The following is a 26,077-nucleotide window of genomic DNA, read 5'->3' on the forward strand; positions in this document are numbered from 1 at the left end:
ACTTTGATGCGCCCGTCGGGTCCTAGTTCCGATCCAGCGCCCGCCCAGGTCGGTCTAGAACGATCAGGGTTTGGCCGAAACAGGGCTTGACCTGAATGGGCAGTATGTGTCTCAGATGAGATTCTTGGATGTTGAGACGATGGCAACTCTAATCATGCACGAGCGTTGCGAAGAGGGATGTGCCTTGCAGGGATTAGGAGCTGAAGAGTTCAAAAAGGTTATCTTATTGGAGTTGAGGCTAATTACCCCTGAGCATTTCATCTCAGCTATAGAACAAGATGAAAGGAAACCAGAGAGACAGGCACTCGATCTAGACAGTAGTAATTCACTTCAGGGATCTCACACAGTAAATAAATGCATTTATCCCAACCAAACAAGACTTTTATTTTTACAAAACCAACTCCTGCCAAACTAATTTCTGCCAAACCACCCCTTGTCAAGCCACCCCCATCCTGTCAAATCTCCTCGTGTCAAATCACCACCCAAACCACCCCCTCCCTGACAAACCGCCCCCTCCCAACAAGACTCTAACTGGTAGTCATCTTTCATCAAATCGACTCCCGAACTCAGACAAGTTCACCAAGGGATACTGGTAGAAGGAGTACGGCCTTGGTTGACCCGTGTACGGGTCGTACTGCGGTTCCATCTGAATGCCATTGTAAGGCTCGTACTGGGGTTGGATCCGAATGCCATTGCAAGGCTGTGCTAACATAGTTTCGGGCATCAGCCGCGGGGCTTGGTTACACCCCTGACACTGCCACTCAAGGCATTGGTGAGCGGCGTAGTCGAACTGGCAGGGCATGGGATACCCATTGGTTATCATCGACGGATACACTGGGTCTCCATACTCGGTCATGAAATAGTTCAGAAGTGCACTGTGGTATCCCTTAGGACGGTAATTTGCGTGCACAAACTTTGTCCGGCTCCAGGTCGGGTGATAGATCACGTCAAAGCCTGCATAATCACCTGCACTAATAACAACCCGTGCCGGACCAGGTATGCCGGAAATGTAACGGTTCGTTGCCAACAACGGGTACTCTAGCCAGGGTCCAGGGACTCGAAGGGGCATGGCCTCATCATTCCGAAGGAGTTCCGGATATTTACAATCCTGCTTGGGCTTGGGAGGAATTGCAAGGGCTTGCCGGCGCACTTCTACGGCCGGTACTCGACGGACAGGGTCTGTCTCTGAAAGCTCTGAAAGCGAATAGTATGACGAACAGTCGTCAAATCTATTCCCCTCGTAGTCTGGGCGACGTAGACCGGGTAGTGATGATAGCGACATTGGTTCTGTCGTGCGTGTGTTATCCGATTCGGATTCGTTCATCCTGTCAATGGAAAGTGACATAGGCAAGCAATAGCCGGGGTCTCGTAATCGAGACAAAGTGCGTGAGCACTGTTGCAAGAAGCAGCTAATCGATGCCGAGTCGCAGTGAACTAGAGCTCATCTAACAGCTCAAAAAAATATCCAAGTGATCTCAGGACAATTGCGAAATGGTGAAGTCGGAAAGTGGTATCGTCGATATTCTTCAGGACAGAGTCTACGCAATGCTATACACGAAAAGTCCATAACTATCTGGGCTGGGGAGTGCGGGGTGGGTCGGAAATCTTGGGGGAAAAGCGCCCTTTAAAGGTGAGGAATCGGCGCTTTGTTCAGGGTGACTGTGCTGCCGTGGCGATGCTGAATGAGGTGTGAGGTTAAGTCTCTGAAGAGATAGCTGATAACAAACCTTGATACAAGCCTCTGAAGATGCCGCTGACAACTGCTGTTGATGAAAGCCGTAGATTCGACTCTCGATTTTGATGAATGAATCGTGTGTAGATGTATGAAGAGGAAGAAGAAGAGGAAGAAGAAGAAGGAGGAGGAAGAGGAGGAGGAGAAGAATAAGTGGAGAAGGATAGCTGCGGTGAATGATGAGGAGCAATGCCGAAGAGGAAGAGGAAGGGTAGGCGACGCCTTATCGTGAGAGTCGCGATAGAAGGATGGCCTTATCAGCCTTATGGTGAATGAAAGCGAGCAATTCCGCGGAAGATAAGGCGAGTGATGCTTCAGGGCCGAGGTATGAGTGATACCAAGAAGAACAGGGCGAGCTGTTCTATCAAGAGAAAGTGTGAGTGCTGCTCGGGAGCCGAAGTATGAACGATACTAAGAAGACAAGACAAGCAGTTTGGTCAAGAGAAAGACTGATCAATGCCATAGAAGAGCTAATAGTAGCAAGTCGAAGTGATCAAGACGAGCAGTTTCGTCAAGAGTAAGCGTGATCGATGCTTCAGAGCCGACGTATGGGCGATACTATGAAGAGCAAGGCGAGCAGTTCTGTGAGTAGAAAGACTAAGCAATGCTATAGAATAGCAGAGAATAAGAAGTTCAAAGAGAGCAACTCTGGAACTGATGGTATGCAAAGTCCAGAGAACTCGTGTGTGTGTGTGTGTGTGAAGAGAGGGGAATCGAGAGGGCGTCTAAAGGGGAGGAGCGGCCATTATAAGGCAAATCCTGAGACTCAGGATCAAAGAGAATCTTCTTGACCAGAATTTCCTCCTCGGGTTCATCAAAGTTCATATTGTTGTTCGACTGATATCAAAAACTGATTTGAGGGTACAAAAAAAGTTGGGATGTCGTTCTCACCCCCTTGTACGGAGTTCCATGAGAATAAGGGGTAGAACACTCAAGATTCCCATGTAATACCATAAATTCACTGAAATCATCTATTCTTGGCACTGGATAAAAGGAAAACAAAAAAGAACATTATCGCATTAACTCGCGCTGAGTGAGAGGATCTAGGGTTATGTGAAAGGAGGAAAGAACAGAACCCACATTGCCAGCATCCATTACACTTGGTAACTTGGCCTGGCATCGAACACACGAAGACTCCAGGCCTGGTCAAAGAAATATGCAGGGATCCGGGGTGAAGTGCGACTAATGGCGACCAGTGATATGTAAGTGATATGTCATATGGGAGACTAGAGACCAAGGGGGGAAAGAGGGAAACTGGCAAGCCGACGTTTCAGGTAGAGCAGCCTCAATATAGTTTTCCTTTGGCTTTGTTCATCGGTTTTGCGAGTGCACCAAGCCAGTGGGCATAGTCATAACACGCCGGGGCTTTCAATCAGACCAAGTGCAGTCAGCCAGCGAGGGCGAGGGGAGGATTTTACGTCTTCTCACGTGATCAAGTTTGAGTTTCAGGTGCAGGTATCGTTTTAGAGTCACGTTCGTGTTGGTTCCTTTGAATTTCCTTCAGTATTGAAACGAATTTTAGAGACAACAGGACGCACGAGGCAGGCGTCTACTGAGGCATACTCAAGCGACAAGTCAACCTTGTCTCATCATGGAGTTCAAAACAATATATGAGTCATCAAAGAACATCAAAGAACATTAAAATTCATCCTTCAATCATCCTGGTCTCTCTCCCTCTTCTCTTCCGCAATCGGCGCAGGTGTCGTCATATCCGGGCGCAACGAGTACCGCCTGTTAGAAGGCGACATGGATAAGATACTTCTCGGCCTCTCAATCTCTGGGTGAGGGTACTGCGGCATTTCGGGGTTATTACCCGTCTCTAGCCAGGTGCTGACACGCTGGTACATGTTTTCGACAATCTGGATTTCCTCCTGGATATTGAGGGGACAGTCCGCCAGACAGAACTCTCGCTCGCGCTGCTCAATGTATTCTCGGACTTTTTTCCATTCGTCTTTTCTGGTCTTGAGCTTTGTGGGAAGTCCAGACCCTTTGAGGTATGTCAGGAGACCTGCGATGATGGTGTTGATTGCCCCGAATGCTGTGACTGCCTTGTGGGAGCCATTGGCAGCTCCAAGCGCAGTAAGCGTGGCGGCGACTATGATTTGAGCCGCAAGACAGGTGCTAACAAGGATCCTAAAGCCCTTGTGTCGAAAGGAGGCTTTTCGTTCGTTGCGAACAACACGAGTGTAGATGCCAATGTTCGGCGCGGAACGGACCGAGTGGCCGTTGGCCCGCAATGCAGGGACCGTATCGATACCCGTAAGGGATCGAAAGAGGAGAAGCTTATCACTAGAGGGGACGAGGGCTGCAACGTCGGTAGTGGCGACAGAGAAGGATCTGTTAATGCCTGGGCTTTCAGGTGGGACATTCCCAGGGTTGGGAACTGGAGGAGGATATCCCTGCTCCTCCCGGTCGTATATAGAGATCACTTTTCGCAGAAAATCGACAACCGATCTTTGGGTAGGCATCTTGGTGACAGTGAGACGTGCAGAAAGCAAGAGAAGGATGGGCACAGGGAACTGGCACTCTTGGCTGTCTGAGTCTGCTGCATCATACCCTTTAATACCATTATCTAAACCACTCCTCTGAACCGATCTCATCTTGCAGATGTCAAATGTGTCGCATCACGACCCTACAAACCATGCCCAAAATAACGAGGGATCGCCCGTGTTTGACCTCAGCTGTCCTGCGGTGGTGAACTGTTGTCCACAACGGGGCCGCGATCGACATTGCAGCGAGATCTATTGTCATTAGCCCCGATCGATTGGACGATCTTGAATGTAAAATGAAACATCTCCCACTCGGAAACTAACCGGGCCGTCACCCGTAGCCAACGCCACGGGATGCCAACCCCTCTTCATGTGTGAGAGAAGAGATGTGTTTGACGGTGTTCTGAGAGACAGTGTAGGGAGGACATTCTCGGTTTGGTGATCTTGGAGGTTCACATGTCTGCCCATTCTTGCTCTCTCCAACACACATTCCAGAACTGCTCATCCCATGGCCTATGGCACCGTTCTAACGATCAGATCTACCCGTCAATGGCCTTTGGGCAAATGTCTCTGCGGCAGCCATTCTAATTACGTCCTAGATCCCATCGGGATGTGGATACTTCTGTCCAGCCAGCCAGTCGCTTTGCCGATCTTCACCTCCTCCCTGCATCACTTGATAAGCTTCTGCCTCAGTGACGTAGCCTAACCTCGATATGGGAAATCTGGGGCCAGCCGGAGTCAAGCTTTTTAGCCTCCGGGACGTGAACGGTTTTAGGATGGTCCCCCTTTTCTCTGGATTAGAAATCATTATTGTTTAGCTTGGTCTGGGGAGATCGTTGATCGCCTCGAGGAGGACGCCATGGTTGACGCCTCAGTGAGCCTTTGGTCCGTATTTGTCTTAAACAGATAGCCCCATGACTCGTTCCAAGCCTGTGGCGTTACTACTTTAACCCGGCACAGCCAATTGTCTCGGACATGCCGTGGTTACCGCGGCTGGGACTTACCTAGCTGCGCCCTCGTCAGCACGCAGGACGATGTGAGGAATGCTGACTCCGATGGTGCTTTTCAGGAAGAGCGAAGAGGCACTGAAGATGTACAAGGCTCATGAGACGGATTATCAACCACCGAATGTTATCATATAGGGTTATTTCTTCGAGTTCACCTTGAGCCTAGGCTCTCAGGGAGGGAGCTTCCAAGCCACCAGGGCAGCGGGCGCTCCGTGAATAAATCCATAACCGCGAGGCCCTATGAGCTGGGGTCTTCACTCTTTAACCGGAAAAACGGAGGCTTCTTTTGTCATCTCCGTTGTGTTCTAGACTATCGTTAGCACAACGTAGATTCCTAGTGACTCAGGGGACAAAGTCTAAAAAGAGAGACAATGAAGAGCTTGCTGTAGCGAACTAAGACAATAGTGTATTTAATTTATCTCGAATAAAATTATAGTTAAGAAAACATCGCGCTAGTGCCTTTTACGATTAAAACCGCAAGACAAGGGTGGATCGCTCTGCTACAAGGTCGAGGAGGAGAGGATTGGCTTTGGTACTGGGAACATAAATAGTCGGGGCTCTCATTCACAGGCCTGGCTTTGTATTATGAAAATAAATCCCTGGTCAAAATACAAAATAACATCTGGCGACTCCACCGTGGTGTTCATGGCACGCAAGTAGGGCTTAACCGTTCAGCACGAGCTCGATTCCCAGCTGAAAAGCGCCAGGTTGTCTAATGCTCCATCCTGGTTTCTTTTCTATCTTCCTCTATTCTATCAACAAGCTGTGTGTTTTCTGTCTATCAGTTCTGTGCTTCCTGCAGAGCTTGCCTGATGCTCTTGAGTGCCTTGATTTGCTTGCCATTCTCATCAAAGTTGTCTTCACTCAACCACGCCTCAAAGGCCTTCTTAACTAGCGGCCACTCATCATCTGTAATGCTGAACCAAGCTGTATCTCGGCGTCTCCCCTTGAGAATCATATGCTTCCTAATAGTCGTAAGCATCTGCACAAGAGGAGTTGCAAGGTGAGAAATTACCTGAAAATCCCCTCGTAGACGAAACCAAGTCGCTCCGCAGCTGACAAGCTCGGTTTGTTGAGGTGGTTGGCCTTCCACTCGACTCTTAGATATCCGAGCTCTTCGAAGGCGTGCTTGATGAGGAGGTAAAATGCCTCAGTCGCCGCCCGAGTCTGCTTCAGCTTCCCGCCAAGAATGACGCTACCAATCTCGATTCGGCGTTGGTCTGGTACAATGTTGAGATAGGACATTTGTCCCACGGGCTCAGAATCAGGGTCTTCTCGGGGACCAGAGAGGACGGTGAAGAAGATTGTGTCTTCTCTCTTGCTCCAGACCTTCTGCGTGTCCCTCCACTCATCCTGGTCGAGATATGGACCTCCAAACATATAAGTCCAAAGGTGGCCATTTTCCTCACCACCAAGATGTTTGAAAAGTGCGTCGGCGTGGGACACATCAAGAGGGACCAAAGAGGTGTACTTCCCGTCGAGGGACACACGTGAAGGCGGCAATGCCTTGCCCTCTGGGGTGAGAGGACCAACGGGTTGTTCACTCATGATGATGCCGCTTGAGATGATTTTTGGGGGGTATGGGTGAGTTCTTTGTAAAGTAGAAGCTGTTGGTTGTTGACTTTGTCCAACATGAGTCACTATTCGGATCGGCTCGGCGTTAGTAAGCTGCGCCCTTTTGCGACAAGTCTAGCAGGCGGCAAGGCCTCGGCTCACCAAAGGTCGGGCTGAGGTGATGACAATTTCAAGGATAGTCAATGATGATAAACAAGCAGAGTTATGGTTTTCAGGGTGGTTTCAAGACAGCTATTGCAGTTATGGGACCCAGCTATTTCATGGATACTTTGTTAGCCGCTCTCTGCGGTGTATTCGTTCAGATATCTAGATATACGCAGACTACATGTAGTAGTATTTAAATAGCACTAACTGGGGGATTCACTTCGGCTATGTGTAAACCTACTGGAGTTGTTGAAACATCACAATCAGTTCTCTATCAGAGCCCCAACGTTCGGCAAAATAAAGCCCTAACACAAGACCAAGAAATTAGATCAAACAAAAAGTCTAAGTGAAAATGATACAAAGAGGGAGACCCAGCTTATGACAGTCTCAGCCTTTATTGACAGATTCTTGACATATCACTCAGAACATCGCTGCTGTATGGTGGCCAAGCGACAGCTGTGCAACTCTAGGGTTGGCCGATCCATGCCTCTCACCAGCACGGTTTGCTTTTGACCACTAGCGCTAGTGCCACTCAGAACTCAGAGACATGTCACCAACGCCAGCGCGTTTTGCCAGGCATCCATTGCACGTGATGAAGCCTGCGAGGCGTGAAACAAGTCATCTTTACGCCAAGGCAGAATTGCCGTTACCCCTGCAACCCACGACGCGAGTGCCGTGTCTTGCACTCCACCAGCATCTCCAACACGATCGACAGTCTCCCCTCGATCAAACACAGCATGCTATCACACAGAAGATCAGTCCTAATTTGAGGCCCCATCATGCATGATAAAGAACCCGTCGAGTCGCGTTCCGTGTCATCAAGCTCCGACATCCCTAACCAGGTCATTCTCGCACGACAACAACCATCCCGAAGAGGGCATTCCAAATCCCGACTCGGATGCTTCAACTGCAAGCGGAGAAGAGTCAAATGCGACGAACGTCAACCTGGATGCGCGCGATGTGCACGGCTAGGATTGAGGTGTCAATACCCACCGCTAGCATGCCAAGCCCTGCCCGAAACACCAAGAGCTCCGCTGACAAGCTTGGCCCTGGATGATCTGAGATTCCACTATCAGTTCTTGACCGTGGCATATCCGAGTTTGCCGCTAAGGGGGGATCATATTTGGTCGCAGTGTGCGGCCATGACCCACGGCGTGAGAGCTTCAATCGTTAGTTTGACTGTACAGGCAACTGACACAGTTTCAGTATAACTATCTGGCGCATGCTGCCCTGGGTCTTGGTGCTTCTCATCTATCGCAAAATGGCAATGTCAACTACAATGCTCAAGCGCTCCAGCACAGAGTCACAGCCATCAATCTCATTAATCAGCAGATTGCCGACACTTCACACAAGAGCATTGCCGATAGAGATGCTCTATTTGCGGCCCTCATGTGCATCGCTGCACAGTCTTGTCTCATGCCACACGGAATGACCGAGTACCTGGTCATGTCAAGAGGAGCCACGCTGGTATCGACTTCCATGATGCCTGAATATCATCGGTCTGTGTTTAGAAGCTGGACTCCTGACGCACATATCGACAATATCCGGGACATCATCACGGATCAACCCAAGGATATGAAGATTATAGAGGGATTCAAAGCCTCTGCTTTGGCTCTCGAGCCCCGCTGCCGGACAGAATGTGAAAAGATATACTGTGAATCCATGCTCAAAGCTATATCCTGGCTTCCGACCTCTTCGCTTGAGGGTAAGTAAAGCAGTGGCCCTGACCGTTATCACCGCTGACCAAACATATCAGCTTGGAAAGAATTCGTCACCCTCTTCATGATACCCAGCTACTTAAGCACCGAAACATTCCAGTCATTCGTTGACCCAAGCAACCACGTTGGCCAGCTCCTCATCATTCACACGTTTCTGCTGGACTACATCATTGGAAGGTCTGTTCTCGCCCTTTCAGAGGAGCCAAAGTGTCCAGGCCGCAAAAACATGGTAATCTCCTGGACCGAGGACGTGGTAGACAGCCTCCCAGAGGATTACAAAGAGCACGGGGTATGGTTGAAAGAGTTTTGCCGTGTTCTTGCCAGGCAGGATGCGCGATATCTACTCAGTCCTTGATGACTCACTGCCAAGCTCTTCAGTTCTCGGGTTACTCCTTTTGGGCAATATAGGAGACCATTCTGGCTCCTCGTCTGTCTGCAGATCCCCTGAATATCCACTCTGTGGTGGCCATGACCTTGGTCTCGAGGACATGGCCCCTTGCTAATGGCAAAATAAAGTTTCAAGCTTTTCTATTAGCTTATTCTCGGCTTCACGCCATGTCAATAATTATCTGACCACGTACGGGTTCATCAGGGTTGGTCCGGGATCGATGCCGGTCTAGAAGTGACATGCTATACGACTGGCCCAAGGCGTGGGCTAGTACCAGCACCCATCTGCCGTCAATTTCTGATTGAGACAGTGATTCAAGTACGAGCTTTTTCGGTACCGGCGTTGTCGTTACTTGTGGTGTAGTTCATTAGTTCTCAGCCCAGTTCAACCGTCAAGCTTCCAGCCAGCTTCTAGCCACGAGCACGCAATATTCTTTCCATTCAAGAGGACAGGATCTCCCTTTTCAGACCTCACTAACGCAGCCGGACTCTTTCCGATGGAGCTTGCTCAACCGGGCCCACTGTGAACTGGGTATGGGTAGATGAAGTCGGAGCCGCACAAGTTTGTCGCGGCCGCGGAGCCGCACCCTATCCGGAACTGATAGCTGAGCAGCCCACTGCGGCGCGTACTCACAGTTCTGGTCAGTCATAGGTTACCTTTGGGTATTCTCCGTACATGTGACAAGAAGCTTGGTTGATATAGGCTCTTTAGATTAACTTGCATCAGATAACCTTGCGATGATGCAATCGATCTTTAGCAAGATTAGGATAGATCGAATGTCTGGATAGTCTATAGCACGCTTCTGGTCCGATCTAGAACATGAAGAGCTGTCCCAGGGCCATGGGTATGGGAGTCGATTGAAAGCGAAGTAAAATCTGGCAGAAGATACTTAAATGCTTCGATCCCGAGTTTAAAACTGCGGTATTCAGCCCAGTTTTCGTGTTCGCCTCTACTAATTGCTCTTCAACATGGCCAACAAATCTCGAGGCAGCTGGTTCAAATGGTTCGCTGATGGCGATAGCCCGCGGGAGCGGAAGCTGATCACCAAGCTCGATCTCCTCATTGTGCCGTACGCGGTCCTTGCTTATTGGGTCAAGTATATGGATCAATCCAACTTGAGTAAGTAATTATCGCCGCCTTCTTGAACCTGACTAACGCTTTCATAGACAATGCCTACGTCTCAGGGATGAAAGAGGACCTCAAGTTTGAGGGCAATGAGCTGGTCAAGCTGCAAACCTTTTACGTCGTCGGCGCCGTCACTGGACAGATTCCTTTGATGTTCCTGCTCACTTATATCCCCATGCATTGGTTGATCCCCGCTCTCGACATTCTTTGGGGCGTCTTTACGCTGCTGCAATATCGAGTAACCGGGTTTGCTGAGCTCGCTGCCTACCGATTTCTTGTTGGATGGTTCGAGGTTCGTCGTTGGCTTCTCTTGCTTTCGATCCAAACTAATACCGCGACAGGCTGCTTTCTTTCCCGCTGTGAATTATCTTCTTGGTAGGATACCCCACACTAGGCTCGATTGTCTCGTGCTCATGTCACATAGGAGCTTGGTATCGTGGAGACGAACTGGCCAGACGTGGAGGTATCTTTTACATCGGCCTATACCTAGGAACCCTCACTGCCGGTCTCATCCAGGCTGGAGCCTCGGCCCAGTTGGACGGCGTCCATGGCCTCGCCGGGTGGCGCTGGATGTACATCATCTGCGCCATCATCACTATTCCGATCGGCATTCTTGGATACTTCGTCATCCCAGGTACACCTGAACAGCCTAACCGAGTGTGCCTGTCCCAGGAAGACATCGACCTCAGCACCGAGCGACTATCTCGTGCTGGCCATCAGTCCCATGGAAAGCTTGGCTTGAACACCCTCAAGCGGATCGCCATGAAGCCGCAGTTCTGGACCATCATCCTTCTAGACGTCCTTTTCTGGAACTCTCAACTACATACCAGCTCTGGAAGTTTCCTGCTATGGATCAAGTCTCTCGAGCGCTATACCAAGGCTCGTATTAACGAACTCGGCACGATTGCCCCGGCCCTGGGTATCTTCTACGTCCTGCTGGTGTCTTTTGCCTCTGATTTATATCTTGGACCTGCCTGGGCTATTACAGCTGCTTATACTTGGAATATCATCGGTCTCATTATTCTTATCGTCTGGAACGTCCCTGAAGCTGCGAAATGGTTTGCATTCTCAACCATCTACTCTGCCAATGCCATGGCACCAGCACTACATGGTTGGGTTAACACGCAACTGAGAACATCGCCAGCGGAGAGGTCCTTTGCTCTTGTTCTTATCACCGCCATCGCCCAGTCCTCTACAGCATGGACCCCGCTGCTGGTGTACAAGACCGTGGAGGCACCTCATTTCGTCAAGGGCTTTTCCTTCTCGCTTGGATGTTCCGTCACTCTGGTCATTGCGACGCATCTGCTGAACCAATATCTCAAGCGAAGAGAGTAAGTCATGAGAATCATCTTGCAGCACACATATGCTAACTTCACCCAGTCCTCAAACCGTGGATCCGGCTTCTCAGGTTGCTGTCGAGGAAGCGGCTGTCAGCCCCGATCTCAAGAGCGCGAGTGCTAAGGAAACCGAGAGAGACGGTCTCAGCTCATGAGGTGGATAGAACACGCGCTGTCATGCTATAGATAGCCGTCACTGAGTGACATTCACTTCTAATGTTGAAACGCATTCTAAAAGCAAGTCTCTTGGGGGTGTTCAATAATGCATAGTTGCCTCTAACCAACTCCTAACCGGCCACTTCTATATACAAAATACAGCGAGTTAATAATCTGCAAACCTCTTAATAATGTTGGACATCTTTGCGCCCTCCTGCCTCCTCCTCTCGAGTTCCTCTGTAGCTTGAGCCAGCTCCTCGTCCGTTGGCAAGTTGACTACCATCAAGTAGAGGATGTTCTAATTCGGTGTTAGCTTATCGCCCTGCTGACATCAAGAGACTTGACTAACCTTCTTCACTACCTTCTTGATCATCCCTCTTGGCGATGGAACTGAAAGCGGTCCTACTTGCATCTTGTCTCGGTCTCCACTCATGCGAGATCCAAGACCCGGCCTCATACTTGTGGCTGGCTCAGCTGGCTGTCCACCATAGGGAGCATGCTCAGCCCTCGGTGATCCCAGTGACATCATGCCTCTTGTCCGCAACACATGATCCTTGAGAGTGTAGTTGGCCCCTGGTTGTCTGGCATCATAACTCGAACACCAGTTACCCATAGCACCCGCCATACGCTCTTGTCGAGTCATGGGGGGAGGGTTGATATGACCTCCCGTGATCAGTGATCGGAAAGACCCGCTGCTTGCGGGATGGGTGGGATCGGCATATCGAGAGGTGAACTTGGGGGTTGGACCCTGAACCAGAGAGCTCCCGTCGTTCTTGGCAGCGAACTTGGCTTGTGCCCTCTTGTCAAAGTATTCTCTCACGTAGTTCTGAGTGCCTTCCAACTTCTCCTTGGTCGACTTTTTTGTATCGCTTTCTGCGGCAGGGTCTTCTAGAACTGGAAACACGAGGGGTGCCGCTTCTGGCAGCTCGACTTCTCCATAAGTCTTGCCCTTCGACTCCTTGAGCTTGCCAAACATCTTCTGACTTGTCGAAGGGTTCTGAGAGGTAGCAATCGTAGAAGAAACGTCGGCAGCTTCATGAGGCTTGTCTGTCTCGGGGCTATAAGTCATGATGAGACAGTACAGCCCACGAGGTCCAAAGAATTCGTTGTTTGCCTTGTCCAAGAATGCATTCGTCCTCGTCCTGTTTTGGATGTCCTTTGCTACCATGAGCGTGGCCTGAATAGCCAGCCCGACAACCATTGGGAAATGAGGGATGAGGGAAAGAGGCATGGCGGCAAGGTTGATGGCATCGATCCATGGTGATGCTTGTGTAGATTTGTGAAACGTCTCGAGAAAGTCGAGGAACATGTCTTGGGTTATGCCAGTGTCGTTCAAGGCTGGTGCATATGCTCTGATGAAGCCTCGTCTGCGTGTCTTTGGTCTGCGCTGGGGAAGGATGACTGGCTGGGACAATTTGCTCATGGTTTCCGTATATGCAGGCGCAGGATATCTGCTGAAGAGATCTTGGCCGAGGTCGGGGGTAGTGCTCGTCTGCTGGGGAGGCTCGTATTGTGGCAGCAGTTCATCCTGTGCCTCATCAAGTTCCCACTGAGCATCCTCTTCTGGTTGGGACTTCGCATCACCGGAGAGTTCATGGACGCCAGTAGCTCTGGCGTCTGTTGAGGTTGGAAAGGATCGAATTGAGGCTGCATCGTTTTCAGAGGTTGGCGGTGATGATGAGGCCTTGCGACGTTCTTTGTAAGAGGTTATGCCCTCGGATGCCAAGCCAATGCCGCTGGCTATGCCCTTGACAATGTATCGCTTGAGAGGATCAAGACCTTCTCCTGACATGATGTTTTGCAGCGAGAATAACGCGAAGAAGTGTCGGGATGGAATAGGTAGTATAGAAGGACTTGGAGATTAAATAGGAATGAGGAGAATGATTCTGGATTGGATGAGTTGAACATGTTGAAACTGCCAGCTATATACTCATTCTCTTCGTATATATCCAAACAAAGGAGGTTTCCGTTTAACGTTGCAACATAGCCACCCAATCCCTGCATGAACGATAACGAGCGAAACAAGCACCCTCGTCACCGACAACCAAGCGAGGACACTAATTGCCGTGAAGCCGTTCATGGTCCCATCAGCGAATCAGATTACAGAAATGAATCTCAGTCAGCACTATTCCCGCTCGGAAATCGGCACGTCGCTGACGACGATCGCTCGTTCTCGTTTAACTTTTCTGGATGCCTCTTGAACGATCGTTATCGTTTAAACTTCCATTCTTTCTATCCTCAGTTTGGCTTGCTTGCGTGACCATCCTTGGAATTGCATGCGTCTGTCACTATGGATCCAAGCGGTTCAGCCAATCTCAGCATTCGGCAGTCAAAGCCACCGATGAAGAAACGCCCTGCGAAGCTGTTTCATAAGAAGTCACGGACAGGCTGTCAGCGGTGCAGAGCTCGCCGCGTCAAGGCAAGTGCGCCAAACTATACTGGTTGGCATGTCCACTAACAATCATCAGTGCGATGAAGCCAAGCCGATATGTTCCAATTGCACTCGATTAGAGTTGGATTGCGTCTACGATCGTGCCAAGTCCCCCAGTTCTCAAGCCTCTGGTGGATCTACGCGACCATTTCTTGCAGATGAGAGGATCGTGGATCCTCCCGAGTCTGAGGCGCGGAGAAAGCTCGAACAGCGGCTGTTCTACCAATACATGACTGACACTGGCCCGTCCACTGCCATGGACGACATCGCCTACGAATTTTGGGTAACCAGCCTTTGCAAGAGGGCATTGACTTCGGACTCCATTCTCTACGCCATGTTCATGGTGGTTTGTCTTCACAATGAACATCGCAGCAAATACACCGACGAGGAGGCTGCTGAGACTTGCCGCACATATCTCAACATGGCTCTTCGTGAACACCACAAAGACATTGAGAACATGAGCTTGGAGAATGTAGATTCTATATGCTTGGTATCAAGCATGCTGCGTCTGTACGGCTTCGTCAAAATCCAGCAACGAGTTCTAGATCCGTACGTCCCGCCTATCAACTGGCTACGCATCAGCGGGAGCAGTACGGCTGTGTTTCGGAAAGCCTGGGATCTCATCAAAAACAAGCCCGATTCTGTGGCATACAAAATGATTGACTCCGTGTCGGATTATCTTGACGATAACGAGAATGAGGAACTACGGCGAGACTTGATGCACCTGATGAGTCGCGAGGAGCCCCATGAGCTGGAGGAGAGTTGGGACGCTGAGATAGAAGCAGCGTACGGGGGAGCAGTCAGTTTCATCGGAGGTATCTGGAAATCCATGAACCAGCGCGAACCCGCAGCGACCGTGGGAAGAAGGGTTGTTGTCTTCCCCATGATGATCCATAAGCGCTTTGTAGACCTGGTCGAGGAGCAACGCCCCCGGGCACTTGTTATTCTGGCCAACTATTTTGCTCTGATGGCCATGTTACGCAGCTTCTGGTGGATTGGGGATTCTGGGCCCCGTGAGCTGCAGGCAATCATCGAGGTGGTGCCGGAGGAATGGCAAGGATTACTCCGCTGGCCGAAGCAAGTGTTGGAAGAGCAAGTAGTATTCACTGATGACGACTGAATAAACGACGAGATTACGCAGCCCATGGAACAGCCCTACAGATTCTCTCGTTTAAGAGGTCTGAATTAAATGAACAGCCCACCACGCTAAGGGCCCTGCCATTCTCGCTATCGTTTAACTATTTGGGTGTGCATCGGTTGCGTGGCGCAGCCCTACGCCTGCAGATCATCAGAAACACGCCCAAGTTAGCGACCACAGTAAGTGAGAATGCAAGGAAGAGGGAGCCAAGAGATTAACTATATATGAGTGCTGTGCATCGGAATGTTTATGGAAAATATCCTCTGCAAGACATTCTTGGCTCCGACTTCCCTCTCGACATTACTTTACGCATCCAATCATCCATCTACAACATGACGGACTCCATCTCAGCAGCCAAGCTCGCCATTTACATCGTCTTTGCCCAGCCTGCCTTGTACTGCTTGTTCAAGCATGGCAAAGTTGGCTTCTTGGGCTGGTTCTACGTCCAGACTTTCTGCGTCCTTAGAATCGTCACTGGAGGCATTGGCCTTCATGGCTCCAACACCTCAACCGGATCGATTATTCTTAGCAGCATCGGTCTGTCTCCTTTGCTTCTTGCAGCATCAGGCGTTTTGCATGAAGCGTGAGTATTCCTATTCCGAGTCAAGAACTATTGTCTAACTTTCCATGCCAGGCGACGAGCAACGAACCCTCGACTCAATAGAAAGCTAGACGTGCTACTCGAGATCCAATACCATACCCTTGTTGGAATCGCCATGGTCCTGATCATTATTTCCGTTATCAACTTGCAGAAAGGGGAATCTGTGTCGACTATGAAGATACTTCTCAAGGTCGCATCTGCTCTGGTCGCCTTATCCTGGGTACTCCTGGTGCTTTGGGCTTTGTGGTCTCTCGGAAAGTCTCGATCCACGTCGATAGCTGGACCTGTGCCTTCGATGTCGGGCGGTAGACTGGTAAGGCTATCCGATCATATATTGGGATGCACAAATGCTAACTCGTCGTCACTTTCAGCTCCTGAACGGTACCTTGTTGACAATGCCGCTCACTGGCCTCCGACTTGCCTACGCCATTGCGTTTCTCCAGCTCAAGATCTCAGACCCAACCTCAGGCTTCCTTACCTCCAAGGCGATCGAGGTGTGTCTCAATGTTGTGCCGGAGATGCTGGTTATTCTGATCCTGCTTGTCGTTGGTATCAAAACCAGGTCTTTGAAGCGGGAGATTCACAAGCTGGACACCACCTTTCCTACTGAGCAGGGCTACGAGATGCCGAGTCAGCGAGAGTAAGTAGGCAGGAAGATTGTTATCAACATTGAGCATCTACTAGGGTCGAACTTGTTTTTTCCTTCTTTCCATATCTATCGATAATGTCGTACTCAGAACAGCGAGTCTCAAGCGCAAAGCAATTAGTTTTGGTTTATACTTTGTAACATGTTGGATGTTAAGATAGGTGATGCATACTTATGAGTACCCCTCTGAATCAACTACTCTCAAACAACACATTGGTCCTATGGCAAATGAAAGTTACAGACTGCATCATATAGCCGAATCATGGTCCAATAGGCAAATAAATGATCAAATGTCCTTGCCCAGACCGACTCCAGTCGAAAGAAGGGCGTCACTCGGGCCGTTTGGGCAATCGCGGAGGGAGCATCCGAAAAGATAGAACATGTAGCAATAGCTTACAAGTGTAGAGAAATAGGTGGTTATCGTGGAGTTTATGAATTTATGAAACAGGTAATCAATTCCGAGAATAGGGCGTGATAGTCAGCATGGCAGTCCAGGCATGTCTCCGCGCGAGGTGCAGAAAGCACAATTCCATGGCCGTGGCAGCATTCGTCTATAAATCTATCGAGTCAGCAATATGTTTATACAATTGAGAGGATATTCAGACAATGTGAAGGGAAGGTTCCCTCTAATCTCAGCAGGTTCAAAAGTCGGCCCCTTGTCCCGACATTCCATGGCATTTCCCCGCCCAAACATGGATTCTGGCATGACGCTTATCGGCAAAGCCGACGCAGCCCGAGTCCGATGCCGGAATGTCTTTCCTCATCGATAAAGGCCTCAGTTTCATTGGACGTCTTTCGGTCCATATAGTTCTGGTGCTGGGCCAACTTTCTGACCATCCATTCTCAGCAACAACACCGCAAGACATCATGGCTTTTACTGTTCTCTCAGACAACAACGTCAACCACATCCTCGACAACTTGTCGTCTTCGGATGTCGTTGACCTTGCCAATGCACTTGAACGGGCCCTCATTCAGTACTCGTGCAACAATGAGCAGCAGTATCAGCCGCATCGCGCCGTCGTCAGCCGAGATGATCAGGTCAGCCTGTTCATGCCCGGAACCACCGACCAGCTTCTGGGTGTCAAGATTGTCGGCATCACACCAACCGAGAAGCTCAAGCCTTCAGAACCCGGCCTGAAGAGTGTTCTTACGCTGTGCGATGCTAGAGGCCAGGCTATCGGCACCTTGAACGCTGCCGCTCTCACTGCTTTCCGCACGGCTCTGGGATCCATGCTACCTTATCGATTCCGTAAAAACACCGAGAACATTGTGGTCTTTGGTGCAGGAAAGCAGGCCCTCTGGCATATCCGATTGGCCCTCCTTCTCAAGGAAAAGGACATCAAGAGCGTCACCATCGTCAACCGTTCAGCCCAGCGAACACAAGAGCTGATTGAGTCGCTCAAGTCTAACCAGAACTCCCCATGGCCTTCTCACATCGACCTCAAGGCCTTTGATCCCCAGGGAGACCGTGACGCAGCCTTGGAGTCATTGGTGGTCGATGCCGATGTCCTCTTCTTCACAACACCCAGCACACAGCCTCTGTTCCCCGCCAAGTACCTCACTTCTGAGAAAGCCCTAAGCAAGACACGATTCTTTGCGGCCATCGGCTCTTACCGACTGGACATGCAGGAAATCGACCCAGAGCTGTTGAAGCAAGTGGTGGATCCCTCCAGCGTTTTCGCCTCTGCCAGCTACCAGGGAGGTTCTGTTGCTGTCGACAGCCGTGACGGATGCTTGCAGGAAGCCGGAGAGTTGGTCAAGGCTGAGATTCCGACAGAGAAGATGCTCGAGATTGGCCAGCTCCTTCAGACAAAGAACACTGAGAAGCCAGCCGATCTGACAAAGTGGCTCGAGACCGGCTTCGTCATCTACAAGAGTGTCGGAACGGGCGTTATGGATTTGGCCATCGGCCAAGAGCTTCTGCGGCTAGCCAAGGAACGAAATGTTGGATTGACTGCAGAGGAGTTTTAGTTTAAATGGTAGTAAAAGTAGATAAAAGAGTATACTAGGGAAGTTTCCAACGGCAGCCCATTGTCAAAAGCCAGTAAAGTCAATTTCAATGCCTGAGGTTCACATCTAGCTTGCAGAGTTATGTTGATCCATCGATTACCGATTGCCGATCGTGACCTGTAGTTGGCACGCGAGAAAAACCGCGAGAAAAAATGGGCCAGCTCCCGCAGGCACAGCCGAGACAAGTAATGTCACTTGATGCACCTCGACCCAACAATCGACCGTCGGTCAACAGTTGAATCTGAGCGCGTCGGAACCAAGGCAGTCTAGCATGCTCGGTCCTCCTGTGTGAGCGAGCACCTACATAGTTCGTGTAGCCAGCCGGCACGAATATTGCCGCCACACGTTCAAGGTTGTTTCGAACCGCTGCCAGAGCCCTAGACCTGCTGCCGTGTCCGTGTCCGAGCCCGAGTTTGAGGCGTCGATGATTTACTAGGTACCAGTACTCGCACGGACGACGAGGTGCAGGCAGACTCGGTTTGACCCCTGGCCCAATGGCGGTCCTGTGAGATTGGTCCACCTGGTGGTTTCCCTGGGGTAATGTTAAGTCTGCAAAACTCGCGTATGCTCGCTGAGCCCATGCGAGGCACATACTGCCCTGCTGTCCCTTGCAGGAGGGCGGCGAGGACGAGACCGAGCTGGAGGAGGATGGCAGCCGCATCCTTCGCCTGGCTCCCATCCTCCTGGCCTGCGCGACTGGTGTTTTCCCAGCCTGGTCTTGGCAATAGGTGGCTGCGTGGTACGGCTGGCTATGCGTACATCCAAGACAAAATCCATGGCACAGACTCCGAATATTTCACTGACCGAGCCCCGCAGAGTTCTCGATTGGACATGTAATTAAGTTGTCTTGCAGTCAAACATTGAAGTCTTCGTCTCAGTCAGGAGGAAGCAAACAGACGGAGCCTTTTTGTAGGAATAATACCTATGTCCTAATTCTTTATCATGTATTCCAGACTGATCAAAGGGGCAAAACGGAGGTTAATTTAAAAACTCAAACTTTAATTCTCAGCTTTAATCAACCCTGGTCCTGAAATTGCATCTCCAAGTTGTCTCTTTCCGCATGTCTTATCCTGTTGCGATGGCAAGGGGGTTGAAAAGTCCTTGGTAGGGAAAAGGCAACAAGCGCTCCACAGATACAATAAATACTCACCCCCGATTCGATAATGCTAAATACTGGCCAATTACAGCGGCACTTAGTCAGTCACAGACAGCAGTCGAAGCCTCCTTTGGATGTCCTGAAGCTGTCGCCCAATAGGCGGGGATCCCCTGGGCAATACAAAGGTGATGTATCAACAAGTAACAGACGAGGCTGGGGATTGAGGCGTTCAGACCCTGGCCGACATTTGGGGGCCGTTTCTGTCTCTCCCTTCGCTGTCCCCTATAACCTAACATTGAATCCCGGCCACTGCAAAATTTCGTTTCTTCTCCATACTTATCCTTCGACACGGGAACTACAAATCGATCGCAGAAGCAAAGCCGAACCAGAACTGTTGCATCGTCCAATCTCTTTAAGCAATCTTGTGGCTTCAAAGTCTCAAAGTCCGTACTCAAAGTGTTACGTCCCGAGCCTGCTGCACCGAAAACCCTAGCGCGCAATCGGTTATGTATGCAACCAACGCACTGTCACCTTCTCGTTGGATTGTCATTAACCGTTCTCTTTTTACCTATCCAGCCCGAAGCAGCGGATAGGCTGCTTGCCTTGCGCCACAGTCCGTCAGGCAGCCATGGGCAGAGCTACAAATTTGCACAAGGCAAGCAACATAGTCAGAGCAGACTCGCCAGATGGGACCACCGATTCTGAATTCAACCCTACATTTACCACGGAAATTTCCACAGCCATATTCAACAGTTTGCATGTCCGAAGGGCACAGCGACCTGCCACAACGGTCAAAAACAAGACTGGCCGTTACCCCTGGGAATGGCTACCTACCTGCAAATATATCTGCAGCATCAACTTTCTTGCGACTTTTCGTGCGCTGGTAAATGAATGGGAGCGACAACAAGAGCCAAGAAGGGTTTCACTGGAGACGCTATGTTCATACATGAAGGACACATACGGGCCTGGGATGGTATATCAAGAAATTGGCCAAACCAAAAGGCGATTCTTTGGCAGAAGAGCGGTTGCAGCATCAGATGAGTTAGGAAGCACAGAAGGTTTTCTCGAGGCCGTCCCCATTGTCCGGACAAGGGTCAGACAGCGAAGAATATCAGCACCAACTGGACCCAACAGGAGACGCCCTATCTCTACTCGCTCGACCACGCGGAGGAGAACGAGGGTTGAGAACGACACGCCAGCCGCTGCTGAGTTACCCCGTTCCGCTCACAGAGCAACTGTCGCCGTAGTCTGTCTCTCGTCTGATACTAAAGAGAGCTCTGCCTGCAAGGAAATTCGAGTTTGCTCGCCACCGCCTGACACCACATCAGGTAGCACTTCGTTGGGGACTACCAACACCGTTAGTGGCCATCACTCCCGCATTGCTCTACTGCTAATCATAACAGGGCACAAACCATGACATTGATCGCATCCGGATGGATTTGCAGAATGAAGTACAAAAAGCTGCCGATGCTGTCACCCAACAGCTTGAAAGTGCGACGACCGCCTTGTCAGAATGGGAGGGAGGCCTGCCTAAGAAGAGAAAGGAGATTAAGCGGGCCGAGAAAAAGCTACAGGGGATCAAGAACAATGTGAACCAAGCTGCTTTATTCCACGCCAAATCGAATTCGGCGCGCAAAGATGCCAGGGCTAGCATTGAGGAGATTCGCAATGAACTGGCAGAAGCCAAAGCCAATCTTCCGGGCGGATCTCCAAAAAGGCTTGCAGACATACGAAGCCGCCTGGCCAAGGCCAAACTCAGCCAGGCCAATGCCTCGGGAGCCTTCAACATAGCACAAAGCATCATGGATGAGTGGACTCGCAGAAAGACTGAAGCAGAGGTAAAATTGACTGGGCTCAGGCGAGAAGTTCAAGACGAGGAAGCACGAGGCGAGCTTCTTCAAACGACGCTGAAGCAGGCGAGAATACTCAGCACGGTGAATGAAGTTGGACTTGAAGGGATAGAGGAACTACTGGAAAAGTGTCCCCGCGTAGTTGCTTCTTCTATGTATATTGTTGAGAAGAGATCCAGATGAACTATAACCGAGGTAGCTTTTTTAGAGCCAATTTCAATTAATTAGAAGAAATGCATTTTCAAATCCCATTGATACCTACAAATTTATGTTTCTCATTAAGACGAGGTTATTCGAATCTGGAATCCGTGGCCGCGTGATGCCAACCTGGGTTGTTCCAGCATCAACACTGGATAGTTGAAGGGAAATTTAGAATGCTTAGTCTCTAAGTCTAGCCGTTTTTCTAAGGAAGCTGAGGTAGCGCAGGGGCATAGAGCCTATCTACGGCAAAATAAATGCGCCAAGGCGAAGACTTTCGAGCTATAGAAGAGTGGAAAAACTGGTCACATTGCTACCCTAGTCCCTGCTGCTTGACTTCACCAGTGGTATGTCCCATCCAACTGTTCATCGGAGTAGCCCAGCTTGTACGACGAAACTGTTCGCTTTAATAAGTTCAATCTTTGGGTTATTGAAATTCCATTAAAGCACTCTATACCTTAATAAGCTACCTCTAGGAATACTATTACATTAGGGCATAATGAGAGCCTATAATCTCAATACTCCCTTAAGACGGCCCTGACTACGTTTCGCACCTATTAACAAACACCTAAGCGCAAGGCTTACGGCATGAGCTCAGCTCTGGGAGGAAATGAATTTTTGTGCTCAAGGTTCGCCTCTGAGTTAAGTGGTACTACTAAACGAAACACGAGCGTTAGACGGCATTTTGGGAGTTGAATTAAAGAACGGGGGTTCCTGATTGTCGTCTCTACATAGGGCTCCTCACAAGGCAAGGGTTATTGGAAAAGACCCAATATACCAACAACCTTATACCATACGCACTCTAAAGGTACTCCCGTCAAGCCCAAACCTCCCGAACACCTCGTCAAGCCATAAATGTGCTCCGCCTCGGAAATGGTCTTCCTCAACCGGCCCCGCCATGATGCGCTCTCCAACATCCGCATCCTCGAGCCTGCCCACCAGACTGTCCACCAGCTCCACCAGGTTAAAAAAATACGAGTTAGAAACCATGGTCCTCAGCTCCAGTCCGATGACGCTTATGTTGCGCCTCAGCACAACTCTGCCCGTGCCCTCCTTGTCTGTCTCCTTGGACCAGCCTTTCATCCTGACGCTAGACGTGTGGTAGTCCAGGAGGTTAACAATCTCCTCCTTGTCCTCTGCGTCAAGGGACAGTTCACAAAAGCCGTTGGATACGCGCGGCTGGAACTTGGGGTCGATCGATTCCAAATATAACTCCTGGAAGCCCCTCCACGACTTGAACTTTTGCTTGTGCTTGTCTCTTGCAAGTCCCAACAGGAGAGGTAGCACTTCTTTGAACGTGATCGGTCCGCGCTTCCCTGGGAAGAGAAACTGCTTTTGGATGCCCTGATATTTATTAATCACACTGCTAGATACTTCGTGGTCGTAGAAATTGCGCAGAATCGTGAGGTCTTCGTGCAGGCTGCCCTGGAGATCGCCCAGAGGGAGTGATTTCGAATTGACGGGCTTGACGGGCTCGACGGGCATGTCGATTTCTGTCATGAGCAAGAAGGCCAGATGGGGGCAGGCAGCTACCAGACGGAACTCTCGGGGATTGTCCGTCTTGCGCAGGATCATATAGATGGGCGCCCTAACATTGGTGTCGAGGAGAAAGATTTCATCCCCAGCTTCGACTACCTCGTCCAGCTTGCTTCGACTCATGACGAAGATGACGTCCTCACAAGAAAATTCCCTGGTGCTTTTGATCCTATACCATCTTTCCCCGCCGAAACCACGAACTCTGGCCGGACGATTCTTGATCGACACCAGCCTCGTCAGGTTGAGAGACATGGCCCCAGTATCGGCGCCCACTGTCGCATTCTGGTGCCAAGGCCTCCTATCAAAGACAGTCTTGCGCAACTTCCTTCCTACCTCGAAGAAGGACCCAGGAAGGAACCGCACCAGACGGTATTGTTTGTGTCCCGGACCGGCCGTTGCAGTCCATTTGCTCTGCCGGCGGCTCTTCACCTTGACAAGGAAAGGCTCCACGTTTTCCCAGGCCGGATTCTCATTGTCATTGCTCCTAAACAGCTCTTCCAAGGCGTCTCCCCTCCAGTGAGGCATCCAAGAGGGTATGCCGGTTTCAGCTGATGTACCCGCTGCCTTGAGGAGCAAGTGGGGTGCGCCTCCGCTGATGATGCCATGGGCGAAGAAGCCTATTATGAGATGTTGGAGAGATATTCCATAGTCAGGCCGGATTTGGGTACCCTCCTTCATAGAGGAGAGGCCCATTACTCCATAGACCTTGTCCCGGATGTCGGACGACTGACTCTTCCAGGTGAGTGCCATGAACTCGGGGATACTCTCCTGCATGACTGAGCCTCTGGTTGCATGCTGGAACCACGGTGCTCTGGTCTGCTCCCATAGCCAGTCGCGGCTCGACAGACGCTCAAAGTGCGTCGGCGTGGAAGGGTCAACCCAGAAGATCTTATCTCCGATGGGTATGGCGATGCGTGGTGGGAGGATGAGTTCTTGAATGATCCACACCCTGCTGAAATACCGTCTCTCGAAAAGGCTTCGGATGTTGACTGGCTCTGTTTTGCTCGGAAGTTGCAGCTCCTCCAGGTTTTCGAGCTCGTGGAGAGGAAGCCGTGGAGGATGAACACCTGGCTTCTTGAATGCTATGTCATCACCGAGCCAGAGGAAGACCTGAAAGCATCCCGTGAAGAGCTGGCCCATCTTGGCGATCTGGTCACCTCTCTCCTGCATGTCTTCTTGGTTGATGCATATGGCGTCGACCCAGACCATCCGTATGCCTCTCGAGGGACGGAGGTAGCGGAGCATTGCGCAGCAGTTACGGGTCTGGAGGAGAATATCCCAGTGCTCGCCGATGTAGATTGGGTGACGCCTAGAGAAGGTTTGAGATATACAGGCTATGAGGTGTGTTGGTTTCACACTCACAAGGTGTCGTCTCCATCTTCACCTCCCCAGGTATAAGAGACAGCTTCATAGTCGGGGAAATTGCCATCGGTGTACGTCTCCAATGACAAGTGAACCACGTCTGCTGGCAAATCCTTCTCCTCAGTTGTGAGGCATATAAGCCGAAACTCGTCTGTTTCCAGAGTGCGCCCATGGATGAGAGATTCTTGCGTCCTTGAAGGCGGGTCGGAGATTTGAAGACAGTCATGAATCTCTTCTGTCAATGCGGCAATCTTCTCTCGTGTATATGGTACGCTAGATGGCCAGTGGAGATTTAACTGCCCTGCCTTTTCATCCGGCGGCAACGGAGAAATCGGGTTGGAAGGATGCTCCCTCAGCTGCTGGAGCTGCTCGTGAGCGGAAGCACCGCAGGCTTTGCATCTAGGGACGGAATCCTCACCGACCCAGACTATGGGGGATTGGCAGGATGTTGAGTGCCAACGGGTCATGGCGAGGCTTTATTGGGAGGGTATGCTGATCTGAGAGGCATGATGACCCCGCAAGATGTGCGGCTGAGGTACTTTGCTCGGATAGTTGAATTTGATTGCATTATTCCATACTATTTAAGACCAGAGAGAGAAACGAGCCTTGCTTCTGCCTAATCTGAGGCTGGGACTGTCCGTAGACGGAAAAAAAAGTGCTGCAACGAGATGAATCTGCCTGACGTCCTGACGTCGCAGTCTTTTGTATACCTCACATTTACACTTACTCCAAGCTTAACTCAGGTCTCTCTAGCCTGAGCTTGACGTTAACTTAGCTTATAACGGCAAGAGCTCAACTCAATAAATAGAAGTGAGCTTTAGTGTGCTTGAGCTTCGTCTGCAAGTTAAGTGGTCTTTCTATCAATTCGTCGGGCCGGTCGGCTGGTTGAGGTCTGTGGCGGCCGAATTCATCGGACCGGCATCGGTGGCTAAAACAGTCGCAGAGAGGTAAGAAGATTAGAAAACCTCACAACAAGCCTTGAGCACAATATTTGCTAACTGCAAGCGTGGGGAGAAGCTATCTTACTTACTAGTTAAGGCCTATCTTGAGCTGAACCGTTTCCCAGAAAGTAGATCAAGCAATGGTTAGAGAACGATGGGACATAAGCCCTCCAGTCAGCCGTTCAAGTATGACTTTTGGCCCAGAGGATATGGATCCTATGGTAGATGGCAAAGGTATCTCGGGTCTTGACATAGATAGGAAGTCATATATTGCTTGTCCCCAATGACCGATCAACAATGAAAAGCAACGGGCTAAGATCCCATACAAGGTTGATCGCTAGGACATGAAAAAACTTACTTTAGGAACTGCGGAATGGAATAACATACAGAGGGTATTACTCCAAAAGTGAGCCGTTTAAACCAGACTGGCTATACGCTTACCACGCCAAGGATTATTGAGAAGAGATGCCAACATTTCTAGACAATCCATCCTCCATAAGTATCTTCATACTTCGCAATCATATGTATCTATCATATTGTCTCCCATTTTATTACATGAAATGTAAAACTTGAGTCAACCATCTCCGCGGTCAAAGG

At 50.2% G+C, this 26,077-nt stretch overlaps 10 protein-coding genes across 10 annotated transcripts; 6 read left to right on the forward strand and 4 right to left on the reverse strand.

Annotated features, from left to right (window-relative positions):
• Positions 1–3,384: 3,384 nt before the first annotated feature.
• On the reverse strand, positions 3,385–4,200 carry NCS57_00857100 (SLATT-fungal domain-containing protein; the record flags this gene model as incomplete). The annotated part of the gene is made up of 1 exon (XM_053058382.1): positions 3,385–4,200. The coding sequence occupies one exon, from the start codon at positions 4,198–4,200 to the stop codon at positions 3,385–3,387; it is 816 nt and encodes a 271-aa protein (XP_052912213.1).
• Positions 4,201–6,009: 1,809 nt separating this feature from the next.
• On the reverse strand, positions 6,010–6,797 carry NCS57_00857200 (N-acetyltransferase domain-containing protein; the record flags this gene model as incomplete). The annotated part of the gene is made up of 2 exons (XM_053058383.1): positions 6,244–6,797; positions 6,010–6,193 (listed from the first exon to the last, which is right to left on the reverse strand). Exons 1-2 carry the CDS (start codon positions 6,774–6,776, stop codon positions 6,010–6,012), a joined length of 717 nt encoding a protein of 238 aa, XP_052912214.1. The 5' UTR covers positions 6,777–6,797.
• A 929-nt stretch (positions 6,798–7,726) lies between these two features.
• On the forward strand, positions 7,727–9,020 carry NCS57_00857300 (Zn(2)-C6 fungal-type domain-containing protein; the record flags this gene model as incomplete). Its single annotated transcript, XM_053058384.1, has 3 exons — positions 7,727–8,101; positions 8,154–8,652; positions 8,704–9,020. The coding sequence occupies 3 exons, from the start codon at positions 7,727–7,729 to the stop codon at positions 9,018–9,020; spliced, it is 1,191 nt and encodes a 396-aa protein (XP_052912215.1).
• Positions 9,021–10,021: 1,001 nt separating this feature from the next.
• On the forward strand, positions 10,022–11,670 carry NCS57_00857400 (uncharacterized protein; the record flags this gene model as incomplete). The annotated part of the gene is made up of 5 exons (XM_053058385.1): positions 10,022–10,172; positions 10,220–10,470; positions 10,520–10,553; positions 10,603–11,509; positions 11,559–11,670. The coding sequence occupies 5 exons, from the start codon at positions 10,022–10,024 to the stop codon at positions 11,668–11,670; spliced, it is 1,455 nt and encodes a 484-aa protein (XP_052912216.1).
• A 167-nt stretch (positions 11,671–11,837) lies between these two features.
• On the reverse strand, positions 11,838–13,529 carry NCS57_00857500 (uncharacterized protein; the record flags this gene model as incomplete). The annotated part of the gene is made up of 2 exons (XM_053058386.1): positions 12,021–13,529; positions 11,838–11,969 (listed from the first exon to the last, which is right to left on the reverse strand). Exons 1-2 carry the CDS (start codon positions 13,461–13,463, stop codon positions 11,838–11,840), a joined length of 1,575 nt encoding a protein of 524 aa, XP_052912217.1. The 5' UTR covers positions 13,464–13,529.
• A 589-nt stretch (positions 13,530–14,118) lies between these two features.
• Positions 14,119–15,222, forward strand: NCS57_00857600 (Zn(2)-C6 fungal-type domain-containing protein; the record flags this gene model as incomplete). The annotated part of the gene is made up of 1 exon (XM_053058387.1): positions 14,119–15,222. One exon carries the CDS (start codon positions 14,119–14,121, stop codon positions 15,220–15,222), a length of 1,104 nt encoding a protein of 367 aa, XP_052912218.1.
• Positions 15,223–15,557: 335 nt separating this feature from the next.
• On the forward strand, positions 15,558–16,485 carry NCS57_00857700 (uncharacterized protein; the record flags this gene model as incomplete). Its single annotated transcript, XM_053058388.1, has 3 exons — positions 15,558–15,823; positions 15,875–16,154; positions 16,213–16,485. Exons 1-3 carry the CDS (start codon positions 15,573–15,575, stop codon positions 16,483–16,485), a joined length of 804 nt encoding a protein of 267 aa, XP_052912219.1. The 5' UTR covers positions 15,558–15,572.
• Positions 16,486–17,342: 857 nt separating this feature from the next.
• NCS57_00857800 (uncharacterized protein) lies at positions 17,343–18,458 on the forward strand (the record flags this gene model as incomplete). The annotated part of the gene is made up of 1 exon (XM_053058389.1): positions 17,343–18,458. The coding sequence occupies exon 1, from the start codon at positions 17,355–17,357 to the stop codon at positions 18,456–18,458; it is 1,104 nt and encodes a 367-aa protein (XP_052912220.1). The 5' UTR covers positions 17,343–17,354.
• Positions 18,459–20,221: 1,763 nt separating this feature from the next.
• On the forward strand, positions 20,222–21,626 carry NCS57_00857900 (uncharacterized protein; the record flags this gene model as incomplete). The annotated part of the gene is made up of 2 exons (XM_053058390.1): positions 20,222–20,950; positions 20,997–21,626. 2 exons carry the CDS (start codon positions 20,222–20,224, stop codon positions 21,624–21,626), a joined length of 1,359 nt encoding a protein of 452 aa, XP_052912221.1.
• An 801-nt stretch (positions 21,627–22,427) lies between these two features.
• NCS57_00858000 (HET domain-containing protein) lies at positions 22,428–25,006 on the reverse strand (the record flags this gene model as incomplete). The annotated part of the gene is made up of 2 exons (XM_053058391.1): positions 22,428–24,486; positions 24,540–25,006. 2 exons carry the CDS (start codon positions 25,004–25,006, stop codon positions 22,428–22,430), a joined length of 2,526 nt encoding a protein of 841 aa, XP_052912222.1.
• Between the last annotated feature and the right edge of the window lie 1,071 nt (positions 25,007–26,077).

Source organism: Fusarium keratoplasticum, chromosome 6 (assembly GCF_025433545.1).
Source record: "Fusarium keratoplasticum isolate Fu6.1 chromosome 6, whole genome shotgun sequence".
In the NCBI taxonomy this organism is placed as follows: domain Eukaryota; kingdom Fungi; phylum Ascomycota; class Sordariomycetes; order Hypocreales; family Nectriaceae; genus Fusarium; species Fusarium keratoplasticum.